Source organism: Manis pentadactyla, chromosome 5 (assembly GCF_030020395.1).
Source record: "Manis pentadactyla isolate mManPen7 chromosome 5, mManPen7.hap1, whole genome shotgun sequence".
Classification (NCBI taxonomy): domain Eukaryota; kingdom Metazoa; phylum Chordata; class Mammalia; order Pholidota; family Manidae; genus Manis; species Manis pentadactyla.
Genome location: NC_080023.1, coordinates 91,672,224 through 91,692,404, shown reverse-complemented (window position 1 = coordinate 91,692,404; position 20,181 = coordinate 91,672,224). Strand labels below are relative to the sequence as shown.

At 37.2% G+C, this 20,181-nt stretch overlaps 1 protein-coding gene across 1 annotated transcript in view; it reads left to right on the top strand.

The window, feature by feature from the left end:
- The window catches only part of COL25A1 (collagen type XXV alpha 1 chain), a 468,658-nt gene that overhangs the window by 346,756 nt on the left and 101,721 nt on the right, over positions 1-20,181 (top strand). The window contains exons 8-11 of the mRNA XM_036920918.2: positions 1,529-1,600; positions 2,340-2,447; positions 4,958-4,993; positions 19,964-19,990. Coding sequence (XP_036776813.1) covers positions 1,529-1,600; positions 2,340-2,447; positions 4,958-4,993; positions 19,964-19,990 — 243 coding nt within the window. The remainder of the gene's footprint in view (positions 1-1,528; positions 1,601-2,339; positions 2,448-4,957; positions 4,994-19,963; positions 19,991-20,181) is intronic.

The following is a 20,181-nucleotide window of genomic DNA, read 5'->3' as shown; positions in this document are numbered from 1 at the left end:
TGAAGGGGTTGTGTGAACTGTCAAGTTCTTTTGGAAAAGTTACATGACAGGAGTGATTACTGCAGAGTGTGACCATAAATTCCCCTGATGTGAACTACACACGTTTATAAGAGACAGGTTTCCATCCACCAGATCTGCGGGAATTCCTGCAACAGGAAAGACCTGAGACTCATCATCTGATTAGAGAAGAGAAATTTTGATATGCGGGTGGTAAAACTGTATTTTTTGAGGCATACTGTGTTTATTCTGAGGAATACTCCTGATCTAATTGCAAACTGCTGTTCGCTGTTGTCCAAAAGAGAATTAATACACGTATTGTATATCCTGAGTTGTAAACAGAATGTCAATAGAAGGAAATTACAGTGTTGTTTTCATAACAGTGTCTGCAATTATCTCCATTTTGTACTAACATTTTGTGTGTGAGATTCCAGAAATGTCCCAAGTGTATACACAGATCCCAGTGTACCTGCCACAAGCAGCAGTTCTGAGGAGCTCTCGATCTGACCATGCCCTTTCAGAGATGGCATATTTTCCTGGGGGCCTTGTGTGTCTGACTTTGTTTACAGTGTGTCAGACACAGTAAGACTTAGAGCTGGGGCAGGGTGGCATTAGGTACGTGCTTGTTTTGTTTGTCCATCAGTGAATGTCTGTGTGACGTTCTGTGTCGTGTTGTTTTCGTGCTGTCCTGTGTCCATAGGGTCTGCCAGGCTTCCCCACAGTGGCCGCTCTGCACAGTAATCAGATCCTCACCATCAAGGTTTGTGGTTGGCACCCATGGTTGCTCAGTCAGGGCCTGCAGTCAGCATAAGAGTGAGCAAGGACACTGAATTGGCGGAGCAGGTGGCCGCGGCCGGTTGCTCCTCTTCGTTTTATGCATCAAGTTACTGGTTTCTTGAGACCTCCTGTCCATTAGTGAGCTCAAATATATAAGAAGGAGAATCCTGAGCAAAATGAGAGGAGGATATTGATATTGAAGTTGAGCAGACAATGAGGAGAGGCAGGGACCTACCTAGGCCCGTGCCACACCTCCTCAGTTTAATTTGCATCCATTCCAATGCTCTATGATATTTTTCTGTCAATTAAATAACCCTAAATACTCTGGATTTAAGGCATTTATAAGTTGAGAGTCGTGTTCATGCCACATTATGCTGGTTGACAAGCCTGACAAATTGAACTGGGACTTTGTCACTGGACTCTCTGCTTAACGTGCAGGTTGCAGGTGACAGGAGCCTACCTGCTTCTTTAACGTACTACATTCAAAGGGCCCAACACCCACAGCAAAATGATGGGACACAAAAAAGACCCATTTCTAACTAAAAAACTGATCCAGCCATCCTGTTCCAGGGCTGTATTTCTTTCCAGACGAGCCAGAGCGTCTCATGTCAGACACAAGTACCAGTTCTGTTTTGTTGAATGGTCATTATAAGTCTAATGTGTATATCTTTATTTCTTTCTTGGGGCCTTCTGATGTCTATTCTTCAACTCTCTCATCTCTGAACTTCACCTTTGACCTCACCTGACTGATCAGATGGTGTTTCCTAAAATCAATCATGGGTTTCTCTCTGCTGATCAGCAGCTCATTAAACGCCGCCTGATTAAGGTAGTGCTTATTCTTGCTCAAGTCTGCTTTCTTCTTTACATTCAGTTATTACTCTGCATACTGTGGCCTTAACCATTTATCTCTCACAAGTGGGAGTGGGGTTGGTGGGCATCTACTTGGAAATGTACTGCAGCAAAATTATGTTTAGTGAGCTGCATTTGTTTGAAATGTTGATGAAAGTACCAAAATTAAAAAGAATAGAGAGCCTGTTTTTTCTTAATTGAAAAAAAAAGAAGGCTTAAATTATATCTAGTCATAGATCCGGTTTCTGAGACCATTAGCTTTGGTAACTTATAAATGATTATACAGTTTGACAAAAAGCACTGTATGCTTAAATTTATAGGTTATGAAAAAGTGAACACATTTGTCCAAGTGCAAATGCAGCCATTTTATTAAACAAGGTGAATTAACTGATGCAGTATTGTCATGGATAAAGTTATGCAAAAGTTTTATACCAGCTCTGAATACAGTGATAACATATATGCTATTTCCAAGAGCTGAATGTACTGGTTCCTGAGCTGCTTTGATTTTAATAGCATCTATTCAGCTCACACAGCATGAATATTTATTTGCTCTCTGCTGGCAGGCAAATTGCCTGCAGGCTTCACATTTCTGGTTGTTCTGGTTCTTTCCATAGTGTACATGTGGATTAGATAATACAGAGTTACTGTGTTGAGAAGAAGACCTGGGTCTTTTATCTTGCTTGGTCACTTTTGGTCTGTTCCCTTCTCCATTGTAGGGTGACCAAGGGCAGGCTGGTCCCCCAGGCCCTCCAGGCCCTCCAGGCCCAAGAGGGCCTCCTGGGGACACAGGGAAAGATGGCCCCCGCGGAATACCAGGAGTGCCCGTGAGTAGCTTTTTAGATCAATGGTTCTCACAGGTTTTGTTTCATTTTAAGGGCTTAGAATTGGGATGAAGTTGGAGGGTTAGGGGTTCAAGTGAATGGGGTGGGTCATAGAAAGTGGGATGATAGGAGAGTCCCCAAGCAGAGAGAGCATTGTCAGCAGGATTCTGCTTTACTGCTCAATCCACGGGGAGCACACACAAACCACGAGACGCAGACAACAGCTAAACTCGTTTTCAGGTAAGCCTCAAGAAGTCTGTGATTAGAGATGCCTGATCTGTATTGTGTCCTGATTGCCTCAGAGTACATCAGTGCCTTTGGTTTAAATACAGATGAGCTTGAAGAACTAGATGGGAGATTAATAACATTTTCCAAAGGATCAATAGCAGTGATAATAGTGCTCCTTATGATTTATGGAAAATAAAGGAGATAAATATTTCCAGTATTTAACTCCTTGTAAATAACTTGACCCCCCCACAAAGAAAAATTGCTAATAAAGCAGTAAAATTAGTGGTTAAAACATCAATGGATATGGTTCAAATAGCATTTGTCTTTTGTATTGAAGCTTCCTAGTAGAAATGATTTAAAGGTGATCTCAATACTTAGATCTAAGAACAAAGTTGCTAAGTACTTAGTTACTAAAATTGGTCGAGTGTCAATAACATAATAGTTCGGGACACTAGATAAATGGTTTGGTTTGGTTTGGCAGAGGTAACCCAGCAATTTAGAGACATACATGGAAAAGGTAAAAAAAAAATCCATTTATATTGTGACTTTAGGATTCAAAATACAGATTTAGTGCCAATTAAATTACTTGTTTAATGTATTGCTTTAACTTAACTCATTTTCATTAGTGGTGTCATAGAACAAAACAAGGAAAATACCCCCAAAGAAGGAAAATTTGAAGTAAAGACAACCAAAAAAGTAAAACTAAAAATCATCCACAGTCATTAATGTTTTGGTATATTTCATTTTTATATCCATACATTTGTGCATTTTTTCAAAGACTAATTCTCTTTGTAAGAATATAGAGTACTTTAAAACTTTTCTGAGACAACCTTCTTACAAACCAAATTTCCCTTTCTGAAAGGTGCTGTAAATTTGTTATATGAAATGAGGAATTGACTTTCAACATAGGATTTGCTGGTTGTTTGCATTGCTTTCACTGAACCATCAAAGTAGTGGTTTCTTCCTAAAATTGTCTTCTACTGTCTTACCTTTCCTTGGGGTGACACTCCAAAGGAGAGAAAGCTTGAGGGATATTGGAAGCTCTCCAGTTGATTGCTGCTTGCCAACAAAGATACAAATGTCCTCTCAAAGAAGGAGAGTAGTTAAAACCACTTTGTGGTACAAAATTAGTCAGATTATTGGGCATTGTATACTCTAAGGAAAATTCGAGGTACACATTACTTTCAAGGAACAAGATAAAGGTAAGGTGCAACAAACTGTAAACTGTCCAAATATTATGTCATCCTTTAAGGGAATACAGTTTATTCATCTAAGTAAGAAATGGAACTCTTTAAGCACAGGTATGAATCATTGATTTTGATTCCACAAATGTAATTTAAACAGGATTTGTAGCCCAGAATTAATTTTTATACACTACCTAACCACTAGGAAAAGGTTTTATAAAAATAAGTTGAGAAAGGTATTACAGAATCGCTGTCTATATTCTCCATGTTATACAAACCATCCCTGCGACCAACTTATATTATGATTGAGAATTTTCGTGTAACTTTATCCCCCTCACCCTCTCCATCCACTCACCCCAGCCTCTAAGTACGTATTTTTAAAGTTCAACATCTACATAAGTTGGCATTGCAAGCACAGTTCTTCAAAAAATATCTGTAAACAATGACTCTCTTTACAGTAATATGACAATAAAACATGACATAAAATTCTATATGAATCTGAGTATTAGAAAATTATGATAGTGGTATGATACAGCACAAAATCCTATTTTAATAAATGCTATTAATTTTAACAAAGCATGCTGCTTCAGCCATCATTAGTCCAGGAGAACCAAAATTCAAAATCAATCTCTGTTCATGCTGTTATTTAACTCCTGCAGTAAAAACAGTTGTCTTTCTGTCCTATATATGGAAGTTCTGAGTTCTCATACAAGGGCACAATTTCATCATTTTTATGTCATCATAAACAGGATATAATAAATGAAATGCTAATGTAGTTACATTAAATATTTTTCTAGGACCATTTATTGACTTACAATATAATCACTCCTACTGGTTTTATTTAGAATACATTCTTGGCATAATTCTTAAATTTGTGCTGTAATTTAAACTCATTAGCTCCTAGAATGTTTATGAAATGAATTTGAAGAACAAATATCGGCTCTCTTTTCATTGCATTGTGCTTGCATTCCTCTGTTTTGCCTGAAAAGTCTATTTGACATTTATGCATTCCAGTGGTATTGTGAAAAAGAAAAAAGAAAAGGTTGAAATTGATTTTTAATGTTTATAGCATTAATAAAATTATCACTATTCTTTTTTAAGGGTGAACCAGGGAAACCAGGAGAACAAGGCTTGATGGCAAGTATCTTAATTTATCCTTTCTATACTAAAAATAATGGAAGTCCAGGTTGTTCAGAACTGTGGTCAAGTTTGTGTGTAACAAATATGTGTGTCACATAACCTATAACAGAAAGAGTAAAAATCAGTAAAAGTTAAAAAGTGTGGCCTATGTATTATATGACAGAGGTCACAAGACAACAGATCTACAAAACTGACACAGGAGAAGAGGGTGGAAATTCCAGGTGGATGAGCAATAGAGACACACCAAGGAAGGTCAAAGGACAGAATCTGCTTTAAACAGCTCTTCTCTAAGGGAGACTAAACTCAGGGATATGCCTCTTAGCTTAAATAGAAATGAGTGTTCCAAAGGACCTGGTGTGACTAACTGAATTAGCATAGTCAACCTTCCACAGTGATTCAGAGTTTTTCTTTTGTTGAAGGACTCCAGCCAAAGAGAAACAGTTGTGCCCTCTTGATCTCCGTCACTAAAAACAATCATGACTATGCTTTAATTTTAAAAAAAGAAAGAAAAAAGAAATTAGTAAGAGGGGTGTTAGATTAAAAATCTGTACCCAAAAGGTAAACTGCATTTCTTATACCCAGAACAAATGGCTAAAAATGTAAATTTTTATGATACAATTCAAAGCACCAATAAACATTTTTTAGATACCTAAGATTAAAAAAGAAAAGATCATGAAATGACTCCACGTGGACTCGCCCATAAACATGCAGGTCCTGTTATTCATGATTTGTTGGTCCTTTGCCAGTGAAAGACAAGTTGGGGCACCTTGCTGAGCCTTCCAAAGTAGTGTTCTTCTGACCTACCTCTCCCTTTCTTTTCCCATCTGTCTCTGGGGCCACCTTTCTGACCTGTTTTATGACATGAAAAATATTGGGGAACACAAGGCAATGTTCTAATAACCCAAATTTCAGGAGGCAGCTGTGTCTCACACTCATCCTGGATGCCGTGAGCTCCATCAACTTGATCATGTCCATTCTGTGCACTAGGTGGCAGGCAGCATGCAGGTGTTCACAAAAAAAAAAAAAAAAATTTATTTTAAAAAAAATAGTGAGCTAGGTCCTGGAGAAACCAACATGCCCGCAAAGGAATATGACAGTTGGTCCAGAATTAAAACGAATGTGTGAATGGATTTAAGGTCAAAGTCTTCTCCCCCAGTGGAGTGCCTTCAATAGCTGTCCTGAGGAGAAGCCCACCGGGCTGTGGTCCTCACTGTACTGTGGCTGCCTTCAAAGCTTCGCCCCCAAATCTGACCCACCACCTGGAAATTCTCTATTCCTGACCTATAATATCAAGATAGATCATTGATACAGATAATTTAGGGAGGGCACTATCATGAATTCTTTTTTAAAAGAATAAAATGAAAACAAAACAAACAAAAGACCATATGTAAAAATGAAAACCTTTGCCGTCCTTGGTAAAAGCATACAAGTGCAGCATTAGCTTTTAAGGGCTCCAGGGGGTGAAGGATTCTTAGAAAACAACAGCATAAACTTCAAAATCACTTTAGCAGTTGAATACATCTGTAGTTTCTATCCTGGATGATGGTCAAAACATATTCCTCCCATGCGTTCTTATATTGAGGGAAACTTGGGATTCTCAGGAATCCTCGCATGTCCCCCCCGGTAGGCACATCCTCCTCAGGCTTTTATCATTGCCAGTGGCTTTGTACCCTGATGTCCAGTACAGCATCCTAATACACAGAGTTCTAAAATAAAATGGATATTATTTAAAAATTACAATCTTTAAATTCGTATATATAAAGTTAGGGATATACTATGTGGATAACAACTGAATCCCATTTCCCTACATCATTGCTTAATGTCATTAAATACAAATGTTCACCTAGTACTAAAAGAATTATATTATTGCCTTAGTTTGCTCCAGTTTCCCGTTTCATGTAGTAACCTTTCAAATGAAGATGATCCTGAATACTTTTTCTATAAACTTTTTCTTCTCTCTTTGAAGTCTTCAATTTGGTTCATAGTCTAATTTTTTAAATGCAGCTAAAGCACTTAATGGAAATCACAAATGTTCAAAGAATATGTGTAATGTAATGATCTTCTAAAGTGCATCATACTGTTCTTAAAGATGTCAAAAGAAAACTAGAATATATATAAAGTAGACAAATCATAAGTATATATCTTGATGAATATTCACAGTGAACATAGCAATGTAACCACAAACAAGTCAAGAAATAGAGTGGTATCATATCCCAGAAACCTTCCTTTACCTTCCAGTCACCATCCTCCTCTTCCCAAAGTTCACCACTACTCTGACTTCTGCCACCACCGATTATTCTGCCTGCATTTGAATTGTACATTAATAGAACTGTGAAGTATGTACACTTTTGAGTCTGGCTTCTTTTGTTCAACATTATATTTGTGAGATCATCCACCTCTGTTTTAATAGTCTTCACAGCTGGTTTAAAAAAATTAAGAGGAAAAATCATACTTCCTTGACTACTCTGTTAAAACAACATCACTCAAATGGCAGTAAATGAATGAATAGTTTGCCTGACCTCGGGCAAGTTGCTTAACCTCTCAATTTCTCATCTGTAAAGAAAAGCAAATAATATCCCATCTGCTTCCCTTATAAGATTGCCAAAGACAAATGTAATAAATTAGGGGAAAGCACTCTAAGATATATAATGAAGAACTATATGAGTATGTTATTATTATTATCACTCAGTTGTTCCCTCTAGAGTAAATTACAGGTGAGCATGGATTTATATAACAGATGTATTCTTATAACGTTCTATATGAATCAGATTTTCATAAATCAACATATCTTAAATGTTCTGGGGAATTTTGCTATTTAAAGCAATACTATTCAGAGTCTTTTTGTAAAGCTATAAAATCCCCTAATTCCTCTTCCCAGCAAACTGAATTTTTATTTCTTATATTTGCTTAAGTGAAATATTCATATGATTTACAAAAAAACTATTTATGTTTGTTAACTTAAGTAGCATCTTTGTATTTTAACCCATCTCAAAGAGGGGAGAGAATACTGGAGATATAACAGTTTTCATGAGGAGAAAAGATGCCTTAAATTTTTTCTTTTTTCTTTTATATTTAAATATTACATGTGTGTGTGTGTTTTGACTCAATGTCTGGTAGGGAGAAAAGTACATTGTACCAATAGTTCTGGCCTCAAAACTGCTTAGGAGTGTATGACTACAGTCTGTGATCCTTTTAACTAATCCATAAAAGATAGGCAGTAATTCTTATTTACCAATCTCCCTGGGGTATGGTGAGAAGCAAGTGATATAATAATAGGAAAATGCTTTCTGAACTACAAAGAGTTCCATAAGTGAGTAGTATTGCTGCTAAAACAGATGCCCAGTGACATAACTCGGCATACAGAAAGACTACTGTGTGAAACTGGAGGCTAAGGCCCTGTGGCGACAGCTGTCAGTCAGATTACAGGGTGGCCAACACTGTGCTTGGTAGTGTGACTTACTCCCTTTGCCTATTTGTTGTCAGTGTTTCTCTCCTTTTACATATTACGTAGTCTTATGTTATAGTTTTTCATAACATTCCCCATCTTGTCCAGCAGTTAAAGCAAGGATAATAAAAACCACTGCCCTCATCTTTTCCATGCACCACTTATTAGTTTGTGCCATGCAGTATTTGCTTCCATGAGGGTCTTGAGAGGGTTAGGAGAATTTTTAAAAATTTTAAATGCCTGTGATGATGAAATTAAAAAAAAACTAGAAATGATCTAAAATTAGCTCTTACAAAACTGTTTATGAGTGTGTCAGTTGGGGGATTACTTTTCATAATCCAGGATATATATTTTATATTGCAAAAATAATCATCTGAAGATTAACAGCATCTCTGATAGAATACAAAAGAGGACCTACAGCTCAAGCAGTTCCATATTTATTTAATTCTGCTGTGCATCTATTCTGTTAACATGACCAGATTTTCTGAGAGGCTCAGGATAAGATTTTAAACAAGAGACTTTTGAGAAATTGGATTCCATCTAAATAAGAAGAGAGTCACAAAACTAGACCCAAGCAAGAGTCAACCCGTGGACTGAGCACAGTTGAGAGTGCTAACGTTCTGGACCTTAGCACGAGTGATCTTTATTTTTCAGGTCTTCAGAAGCTTAAGTAGTTGTTAACATAGCATATTTAAAGGTGCCTTTCCTTTTTATAATCTTACTATTTCTTTCTTGGACAAATAAACTACAAGTTCTCAAAAGCACAGGAGAGAGATGGTATCTGTATATATGCATTTATTTAATATGCCAACTAGTCCCAGTTTCCTGGAAGTTATTTTTTTTTGTTCAAGTGTCTATATCCAAGGTTTCATAGATGAAGTCCCTTTCCCAACTCTGAAACTCTTTCTTCATTTCTCTCCCTACCCCCAAATATATTCAAAATCACAGCATATCTGTTCATCTCTCACTGAATTATGAGTATTTACTATGTCACTCATTGGACCCTGGTGGTGTCTGAGTGTTAGAAATTCAGAGAAATTTTGTTGTTACTGTTCCTTAAAGTGAAATTTGGACTTGTGTCTGAAGATGTTATGATTTTCAGTTTATTTTAGTTTCTGGTTTAAGCACATTTAAAACATTTGGGTCAAGTGAATATAATGCAGTTTATGTTAGCTAATAACAAATGCATAAGTATTTGTTTCTGCTTCATTTAAAATAAAATTGAAATTACAACAGATAATTCTATCCAACAGATAAAGATTTCCTTATATTTAGTTAAATGCATTGCTATTCAGCAGATTTGATAAAACTCAGAGTTTAACTTAATTGTACTTTGCCAGCTCTCTTTATCAGCAGGATGGCAGGCCTTCTCAGACAATGGCAGGCTTCTCTTCATGATTTTAACCTGGCAGAGAAAGCAAAACCCCAAACCTTCAAATCACAAATAACAAAAATGACCCAAATCATCTTAGGGTATTTAGTATTAGACTGAATTTTAACAATGAAATCTTGTTTGGTGAAACTGCATGTACTTCAGTTGTGCCCACTGCCTGCTGGGGTGCCTTAGCAACCATTAGGAGGCTTTATTATCCCCACTCAATCTGATTGTCCATGAAGGACTTAAATGCCACACTGGCAGAGTCCTTCCCACCTCCTCAGTGCTTTTGTCCAGAGCCTGTAGTGCTTGGCTTTCCAAGTGCACTAAGAGAAGGTAAAGTAGTGCTGCCTGCTGGTGCTACCCCGCTGCCCCATCCCATTGCCCAGCTCAGGGAGCTCCTCTGTGTGGACACCTGTGGGCATGGACTTCTGTAGAGATGTCTGCAGGTCACTTCAGTGTGGGAATAAGCAACGTTTGACTGTCCTTTAAAGATGGTTTGCTGTGGTATGTAGTAGCAATTTAAGAGCACAATCAAGTCTGTATGAGAACACACACACACAAGAACACTTGCACACACCCAAGAGCACTGAAGCATGAAAAGATAGTCTAGAGGCTGAAAGATGACTGTCTGTATTCTTCTCTCTCTCAGTTTGTTTTTCTTAGCGACCTCTAGGCTGTGAATCAGCTCTATTTTTAACTCTCTTATACTGGTTCCAATTAAAGATCTGATAAGCTACATCATATTGGACAAATTAAAATATCAAGGCTTTAGATTCCACATCTACAAAAGTGGTGAGACTAAACAATATCTGAGACCCCTTCCAGCTCTAAAGTCCTGTCATCCTACTATGTGTTCATTATAAATGTGCAGATGTATATTATATAGCTATTTATCTGTTATATATGCATACCTATGTATTTTGTAAGTAGTACAATGAGCAACAGTTACATACTAAGTTTTAAATGGAAGAAAGCCTTAAAAATTGTCTCCTTCAAACCTATTATCAACTTCTCTAGGTATTTCTTTTAACTTTAGAATCCAACATACTGTAGAGCAATATACTGATGCAAAATGTCATTCTTTTTTGAGGATATTCATGAAATTATAATTGATCTCTTTAACAAATTCTCATATCTCATTAGATTAAGAAATCTTTCTAATTAAGTTGGGTCCCTGTAAGGCCTGTGCCTTACATCTGCATATTAAGGACAAACACACAAATTTTAGGGCAAGATGGAGGCCTTTCTACAGTATGTCTAAATATTTAAAAGGTAGAAACCAAACTATTAAACTTGTAAGTAAAATATGTTCTATCCTATGACCTTCAGAGATATGTGCTCATAATGACTTGGCAAATTCAAGTGCAGAATCGCTACACTAGGTGGAGACCCAAGCCAAGTGAGGTGGCGTAGGGGGAGCTGTAACCCCGCCCCAGCCCCTGGCCCTGGCCTGCTCCCTTTCTCTCCTACACCCACTTCACCCATCAGTGTTATGAGACTGGACGCTCATGTAGATATTCTGGGATGGTCACAGGATCAGATCTATCCACACACCTCAAAATACCCACCTCCTGCCTCCTCCAGTTTATTGTGGCACACTCCGATGGCATGGCTCGCCTTTGTGAAAACAGACCAAAGTAGAAGCAACTCGGAGTCCTTGAGGTGAGCTCCAGGCACAGCAGCAGAGAACCCCGGGCCCCCCCCCACCTGGGGCCTACACCATAGTCTGAGCTCAGAGGTGGCTGCCACAGGGGTGGGGTGCAGCCAGGGAAGAGCTCTCTAAAGCATGGGCTCCAGAGAAAGAGCCCTCTTGCCCAGAGCTGAGGGCAGTACAGAGTCCATGTGTCTCAGTGGATTCTTAAAAAAATAAACTTCTGCTTTGGTGACCTCGTTCAAGAGAACTTCACGCACCCGCACACACTCACTCACTTGCGCACATTCACACACACACCCCAAGCTAAGTTAGAAGTTGCTATCTCCCTCCTCACAGCATTTACCACATCATCATACAATAATTGTGCTTGGTTCTTAGCATGTTCAACAAACTGAATAACTCTATGGTGTGAATCAATGAATTGGTAAACTAGGTAAAAATACAAAGGAATCAGCTTTATATTTTTCTTGCAAATGATGTCATGCATTCCAGGATTAGGATTAGGCAGGACCAATCCAACAAAACTGCTTTTTCTCCTGCATTTTCTTCTATTCATTCGTGTACTACAGGTTATTTGGAGTAGATGTGTGTCTGTGAATATACATGGTGTAACTAAAAGGCTGATTTTCCTGAGCACAGTGGAGAAGTAATTGTATCAATTTCTTGTCATGCTATGTGGCTATTTTTAAAGTAGAGCATAAAAGATGTGTAAGAAACCTTAGGTAATAGCGAGTTTATCACTTCACAAACAGAGAAACAGCATCAGTGATTAAACAACTTGACCAAGGTCACAAGGTAGGCAATGGCAGCTCACTAGAATCCAGTTCACCTGATTACAATCTGACACATTTCACAGTCTGGTCTCCTACATCTGCACTTCCCAAGACAGTAGCCATTAGCCATATGTGACTGTTTAAATTTCAGTTAATTAAAATGAAATAAAGTTTCAAATCCAATTCCTAACAATTGTACTAGCCACGTTTTACATGCTCAATAGCTACATGCGGTTAGTGGCTACCATACTGAATTAAGCAATACAGATCATTTCCATCATTCCAGAAAGTTCTGATGGACAAATAGAGAACAAATCTGAATAGTAGATGAGCATATCAATCACCCTAAATTTAAGTCCTCCTCCTGCTGATCGTGCAATATTTAATTTTAGCACCTAGTGTTCCTCAGCATTGTTGATTTAAAATAGGAAAGGCACTTGCACTTAACTCAGTAAAAATATTTTTTACAGTGTGTGGTGTAGGATGATGGGCCTTGGCGAACCATAAACTTGTTTCCTTTATGGTACACCAGGGAAGTATGTTCAATCACAGAAGGCAGAGGAAGCTTGTTAATTTTTCTTTCTTTATGGGTCATCTCCATTTTGGGTTCAGCAACAAGAAACATTTATTAAATATTTAGAAGAGATGGAGTGAGCTCATTTCAACCCTGGGTATCTGGTGAGAGGTGGTAAGGGTCTCTGTTTGGGAACCAGATCAGAACATAGATTCTCCAGTACCTAGATCTGTCTTTAATCTGCTGGTGGTATTTAATGCTCAAAAATCAGTCTTGGATCCTGGTTTTGTCAAGTGGTGAAAAAATACATTACTTCTTTAATTTCGTGAGCTTTAGGAGACCTCCCTTACAGAGGTCACAGCTTCATGATTTGGAGAAACACCGATACATGACTCATCCTTTTTTGCTCCAGAAAGTCAGCACATGAGATAGAAGTCAAAAGGAATTTATTCTTTTTAAAAATACTTAGTCCATTTAAAACGTTTTTCATCAAATATTCATAAATTAATATAATGACATGCCATCTTCTTGACAGACTCTAAATGAAACCTGTTGTAAAGGAACGTCCTCAAATAACAGAAATTATATGGAGTGATATTATTGAAACAAAAAACTCAGATGGTTACACAGAAACAACTGCCTCAAAACTGGGAACTCTTTCCAGTAAGAGAAGTTTGATAGCTGAGTAGTAAAATGATGGAGGAAATCTGGTAAATAGGATTTAATAGTTTTTGTAGTCACTAATTCGTTGTTTCAGTTTGTTCAGTAATTATTTATTTATTTGTTAGGCAGTGACCTGGGTGCTGAGTGTAAAATATATGGCCTGAGGAATTTGCTGCCTAGTCAAGTAGATTTTATAAATATTTAAATATTTTAAAATATAGCCAGTTAAAATGTGCTAGAGAAACACAGAGGATAAAAACTAGCTCATCCTGGGTGCATGGAGAAGACTCACAGAAGAGGTGAGTTATGACTGCTGAGTCTTGAAGAATTATTAGGAACTTCACAGGAAGACTAATAGGAGATTCCTTGGGAAAATATAAATGATTAAGTGTGACTGAAAACAGAGTCCATGCAAGACTCAAAACAAGATATAAGTCTCTCCTGTCTCAGCACTGTCCTGCTCTTTGCTTGTTTATGCTGTGTTCCTTCATACCCCGTTCAACTAAATCATTGGATTTTACCTTGAAAGCATTTCAGCACAACACTCTCTTATATTCTAAACATTTCCCAATAGTTTCTAGTTTGGCATTCCCATACACTGAATCTATGAAATCTGAATATTATAAAACATTGCTAAATTAAACTCCAGACATACATATAATAGTAGCTAGAGTTTATGTTTCTTGACCCTCCCTCATCAAACATCCAAGCAGAGCATGGAATTATATATAATTATGTTTCAAATGAATCCTTCTTGAGCAAGACAAATTTCTATTGTTTATTTCAAATTTGCCTCCTACTGTTTATAAGCCAAGCTAATATATTTTCTGACCTCGTGATGCATTTGACCGGATTAATGTCTTTCAAAAAGTTGTAATTAAAGTCTGTTGCACCAAATCCTGAGGAAAGTCTGATACTAACATTTTATGACTCCATGGGTTAGGTTATCATTATGCTCTATAGAACCAGACTTTAAAAACTATTCTCTTCATTTTGCCTAGCTTTTATGAAATCATGGGAAACTTCCTAACTCAAAAAGGAAATCATTTTATGTGTCTTAATAGTTTGGGGCTTTTATGCTCCCCTTCACAGATGGACCACCTCTTTTTTGTTCCCTGTGTTTTTTTATTACAGAAGCTGGGTTGTATATTCTTGCGTCCAGAAATGACCAGCAGCTTTCAGAGCTTCAAATTTTACTGTTAGCCATCAGGGACAGAACAGGAACTGTGTCCGCCCCCTGCTCACACAGAACATCATTTCCTAATAGCAGGCAACCAGAACTTGCCTTAAAACACCTCCCAAGAGGCATCCTAAAGCACATCATTCAGAAACTCTGCATCCTGTTTAAGCAATTAATACTTCAATCAAATTTATGCTAACATCAGTAATGTCAGGAAAATTCATTGATTTTTTTTCCATTCCATGAGCTGTCAAGCAAAACACTTTCTTTAAAAAAGGTTGTTTTGTTTTTGTTTTCTGTTATTACAGACTGGAAAGTACTGCCAATGCATAATGGTTGTAAAAGCATCCATTTCCTAACTGCCTGCTTTGAAGATTCACTTGGGTTGATCATTCTTCCTACTGTTTGCATAATGGCTTTCTAAAGTGCATTAGGGACCTTAAGCCTACATTCACATCTCTCTGTGTTAATGAGACTGTGTAACTAAGATGATTTTTGCTTGGCTGTTTTAATATAAAGGCCATGTACTGAATTCCTTCAATCCCTCTTGCAGTTAGATAATCTAGAGGCTATTAGAATAGGCAGTAGTGTTAGATGGACTCAGGTGAATGCAAAGGTGAAATGTCATCTTGTCATTCCTTTCTTGAAGACACTGTTGTCTAGGTGCAAGAAAAAACTCGATTTACTTTATGTATTCATTTTTTCATTCCTATTGTTTTTAATCATACTCAAAATAAACACCATTGTGCTTATAAGGCCATGCAAGTATGATCTCCCTTCCCTATCCATATCCCCAATTTCTGCTACCTACCTATGGCCTCCTTGGTGTTCTTTAAACCCACTTCACTTGTGCCCACCTCTTGGCCTTTGTGCTTGCTGTTCCCTTGCCTGGAACATTCTTCTCCCTTCTATATGCCTGGCTCCCTGCCTGACCTCTTACAGAGCTCCGTCCACTTTATCACTGAGGCCTTTCCTGATGCCCTAATTTAAAATGCTACTACATCTACTTCTCTTGCCCCATCCCCTCTCTGCTATAGCACTCACCACTTGACACAACTTTATATTTTACTTTTTTGTTTACTGTTCTTCTCTGCTCACTAGAATATGAAGTCCAGGATGCCATGCATTTTTGTTTGTTTTGTTCACTGCTATGTCTCAGTACACCTAGAACATTACCTGACACTCAATGGGCATAGAAAACTCTTAAGTGGATGAGTTAGTGAAAGAACTCAAAAGGATTCACTGAGCAGTTACTATGTGCCTGGCACATGGCATAAAATACAGAAATTTAAGGTGAAAAGAAAGACATAACCAGACAATTACAGTGCTGTTGGTAGATTCTGTGAAAGAAGTGCTGTCACTTCTAGCCCCAAGGACGAGGGCACTGAGCTCTGAGTTACACAATCACTGGAGGGGAAAGGACCAACAAGAAAAAGCCTACTATAGAGACAACCAGCCAGAGGTACAAAGGTGTCAAGATGTGGAAACATGGCTTCTGTGTTGAGCTACAATTATTATAAAGTGTGGCTTTTTCTCAGAAGCTACGGAAGCAGTGAAGGGTTTTTCAGTAGAGGAAAGGTATGGATCTATTAGTCTTTTAGAAAATTCACAGTGGACTGAAGAGTGGCCCTGAGGAGATTTCTCACATTAGCTGAGAGAGAAAAGGCTAGAAGAAGAGCATGGCCCCACAGCTGGGGAAGAGGGCCGGACCAGGGGGACTGGACTGAGTGAGTGGTGGGCTTGAGAAGGAGGAGTGAGGATCACTCACTCTCAGGACTGAGCAGCAAGCCTTTCATAAAGGCAATCGCCAAGTGGGACTATAGTGTTTCTTTAACTTACTTGCTCATCATATTCTACATAATATTTTACACTATCTTTAGAAATGAAATCTAGCATAAGTCAGTCAACAGCAAGGAAAATTGACTGCACTGTGTGATTTCTTACTTGTCTATAAGTTTTAACTTTGCATAGTTCTCCATGGTCTTTTCCAAAGCATCATGAAAATTTGGTGTAAAAGTTTATTTGCAGATAAGTGACGTTGTTACTCCACACTTAAGATTTTTCTATGACTCATTTGGTTTTTATCTTTTGAATAAAGTTATGTCTATTTTGCAGGATCTTTCAATTTTAAAAGCTCATACATTTTTATATCACCCAGAACCTGTATTGAAATGAGTGTATTTTAAGGTTCAAATTGTAGTCAACACTTCCGGAGTTAAACTTAAAGAAACACAGCTTAATATGTTGAGGTTCTAAATGTTATACACTTTTTAATCTTGAGACATAGAAAGAATTTGAAATATAAAAGAAACCAAATTTTTCCCATCTTAATTGGTGGAATACAAAATATATGCAAATATAAAGATGCCTGCCAAGAAAATGTCTAAGAAAGGAACAATTCATTAATAAAAATGGACTGAAAAGACTGACTCTGGTTTGGAAAACTATTTGTTCCTAACTTTTTAAGTCATGGGGATAACAATAACGGAATTACTTTCAAAATCTTGGAACACAAGAACAATTAACTTTAATTTTAGTAGTAATAAGAAGCCCTGGTTTGACTAGTGAATAATGAACTTATGGCATTCTTTATCCAAGTCATTATTTACGACTTGAGCAAGCTGAAAATATAAATAAGCTTAAGAAAAATTAGATAAGTTAGTGAATGGTTCTATGGCATTTCCCCATTACTTTATAAATTTATATTTGTATTAGAAACCACAAGACTAATCAAATGTAGACATCTTAATTATCCGGTAGCAATATACCTTAACTTCAAAACCAAGTTTTGAATGGTGAAGCCTTCATTTGTAAGCTGAAATTTAATGGCCGCAATGTCACAGATATGTAATAGGATAATTAATCTGAGGATACGCAAAACATGTACATACAAGCAAAATCTTGATTAGTAAAATAACCATTGTGTGTGGGTGTCGGGTATGTGTGTGTGTCTGTACTTACTCGAATGTATATCTGTATTTTATAGTCAACTGCTTTATTCTCAGTCCCCTCCTAGTAAAGGATGACATTATCCTTGGCTTGCTACCATTTTTCCTGCCAGTGAGATCAAAGGAATATATGCACATTTTTTGGCAGCTGGGAATATATCCTTGGCAACGTAGTTATGAATGATCCATAAGACATGTATTCACAATTCAGATTCATGTTACATCTCAAATTTTTGGAGTTTAGCAAAAAAACCAAAGCAGTTTCCCAACAATTAAGAAAAGTACTATATTTTCCTTATAGTTACCTTTGACTTTCATTATATATTGTTAAAATATATAATTAATATGATTTTATAGATTTCAGAGTTTGAATTAGTCTTTCTAACTCTCTGATTTAATGTGGTCATTCACAAGGGACCAAGTTAGAAAATATCAGATATGTTAGTCTATAGTTAAAATAGTTGATTTAAATTCGTTCTTATTTTTGTATGGAGTAGATTACCTTCTAGAATTATATACATCAGTGTAATGAGCTATCCAATTTTAGTGAACAGTGTTTTTCCAAGTGGCAAATTTAGGCTTGTAATGGGAAACAAAAGCTTTTTGAATTGAACATATATGCATTCTCAGTCTAAACATTGAATTAATGTGCTTTTTGTTATATGATATCCTTTCTAACATCAATATTTTAAGAAGTGAAAAGTTTGGAAAAGTAGAGTCACAGAGGTTGTAAAACCCATCTTTTCTTCACACTCAGATCTCCTATCACTACAACTTCCAAATTCTGCCTCTACTTAGCATTAACATTCCCCCCAAAAAACAATTTACCCAAGTGAGGAAATGATTAAACATGTTTATGTGTTAAGGGAGAGAAACTAGTGGAAAGCGGGCACTCTGATACAGATGCAGGGAAAATTGATGGAAAGAGTTCCCTGAGGACAGAGGCAGGGATGGATTCCAGTGTACTGGTTGTATTCACCCCACAGAGACGACTGCTTATCCTTCCTCTGATATTGGATGAGGTCCACATGGGTTTAAATTGGTGCAAGACATGATATTGAGGGAGTTTACACCTGAGAGCCTCTATTTGCTCTGCAAAATCTAAAACAATTTTAAATAGGAGCAAGATGAGTAGGGATAATGTGTGATCACACAGAGATGGCAGATAACTAGTAAATTAAGAAGTTGGTTATCTGAGTAAATCAAAAAAGAAATATAGGAAGGTGATATTGCACAGTGCACTTTCAGTAACCTAAAGCTGATTATATGAGGAAATTCTTAGTCTTCCTGTTAGGATTACACAATGATTTCTGAGAAACAGATTTCTCTTAAAGCTCCCAAACATTGTGTATTTTTAATTTAAAAAATCATGCATGACCAATTGTTCCTCTAATGACCACTCTAGTGCTTTATTTAAAGTTACAGAGTATGAATATAAAATGTTGATTAAGCGAAGTGTCACACATTGAAAATAAGCTAGCTATAAGTGTAATGGGCTAAAAAGCTTTCAAATGAAATGATACAGTATAACTTTGTTAAAATACTTTGAAAGGAATTGGGAAAAAAAAGTGCCTAATATTTTCATTTAAAAATAGACATGAATAGTAAGAATGATGGCTGTATCTCTTTGTGTCCTTTTCCACTGTCCCAAAGCTGTGCCTTGTTCTAGATAAGGCCAGCAGAATCCCAACACTGACATTATGGTTAAAAAATGCTTAATCTCAGAATTGCCACATTTCTCTTTTATAGTAAATATTCCCATTCATCTTCCTAAAAATTACATTACCCTCTTAGCCTCCTCTGCCAGTATAACAGTTTATGCAACAGCTGACAGCATCTTTTGTTCTGCTTTCTGGCACACACTAGGTGCCTCATTGACCTGAGCATCCCATAATTTGTAAACAAGTTTTCATGCAGGTCAATTGGCAACATTTCATAAGAGCAAGAATAGAACAAAATATGGTTTTTGTACTGCTGTTCAATTAATGCCTTTGCAAATCTGCTTACTGAGGTTTTGCCGATGTAGAAGTCATGTGATGTGTCAATTTGGTGGGAAACTGTATTGCTTTTTAACTGCTGCTCGCAGCAGCATCTCAGGCCCTCTAAATGAGATTGATGGGATAGCTTTGTAGGCATTTGAAGAAACAGATGTGCTGAAATGGCAAAGATTCTTTTTTTTTTTGAGGAGAAATCAGAATCCTACTGCATATGCTTAATATTTGTCAACAGAGAACAAGAAAGAAGAAAAGACCTACTGTGTATTTGCAACCACAGATCTTCATTTTTCCTGATGTACAAAACATCAGCCTATTTCAGTATAGCAAAGAGAACCCCACAGAATAAGGACAGTTTTAATTGGTCATTTAAATGGCTATAGTATTGTGTTAATTGAATTGTTTTTCTTTTTTTTAGGGTCCTCTGGGGCCTCCAGGACAAAAGGTAGCGTATAAACAATACTGTGGGAGTAATTATACTCTCATTGCCTAATGGCTAGCATGAGACGTGAATGGAATTAGCTACTGTAAGCCCGTGCTGAGGCAGTCTGGTTTGTGCATTCTGCTTTCTAAAAATACCATCATGTATTGTGAACCATTACATTTCTAATAGGCTCCATTACAGAAAATCCAGTA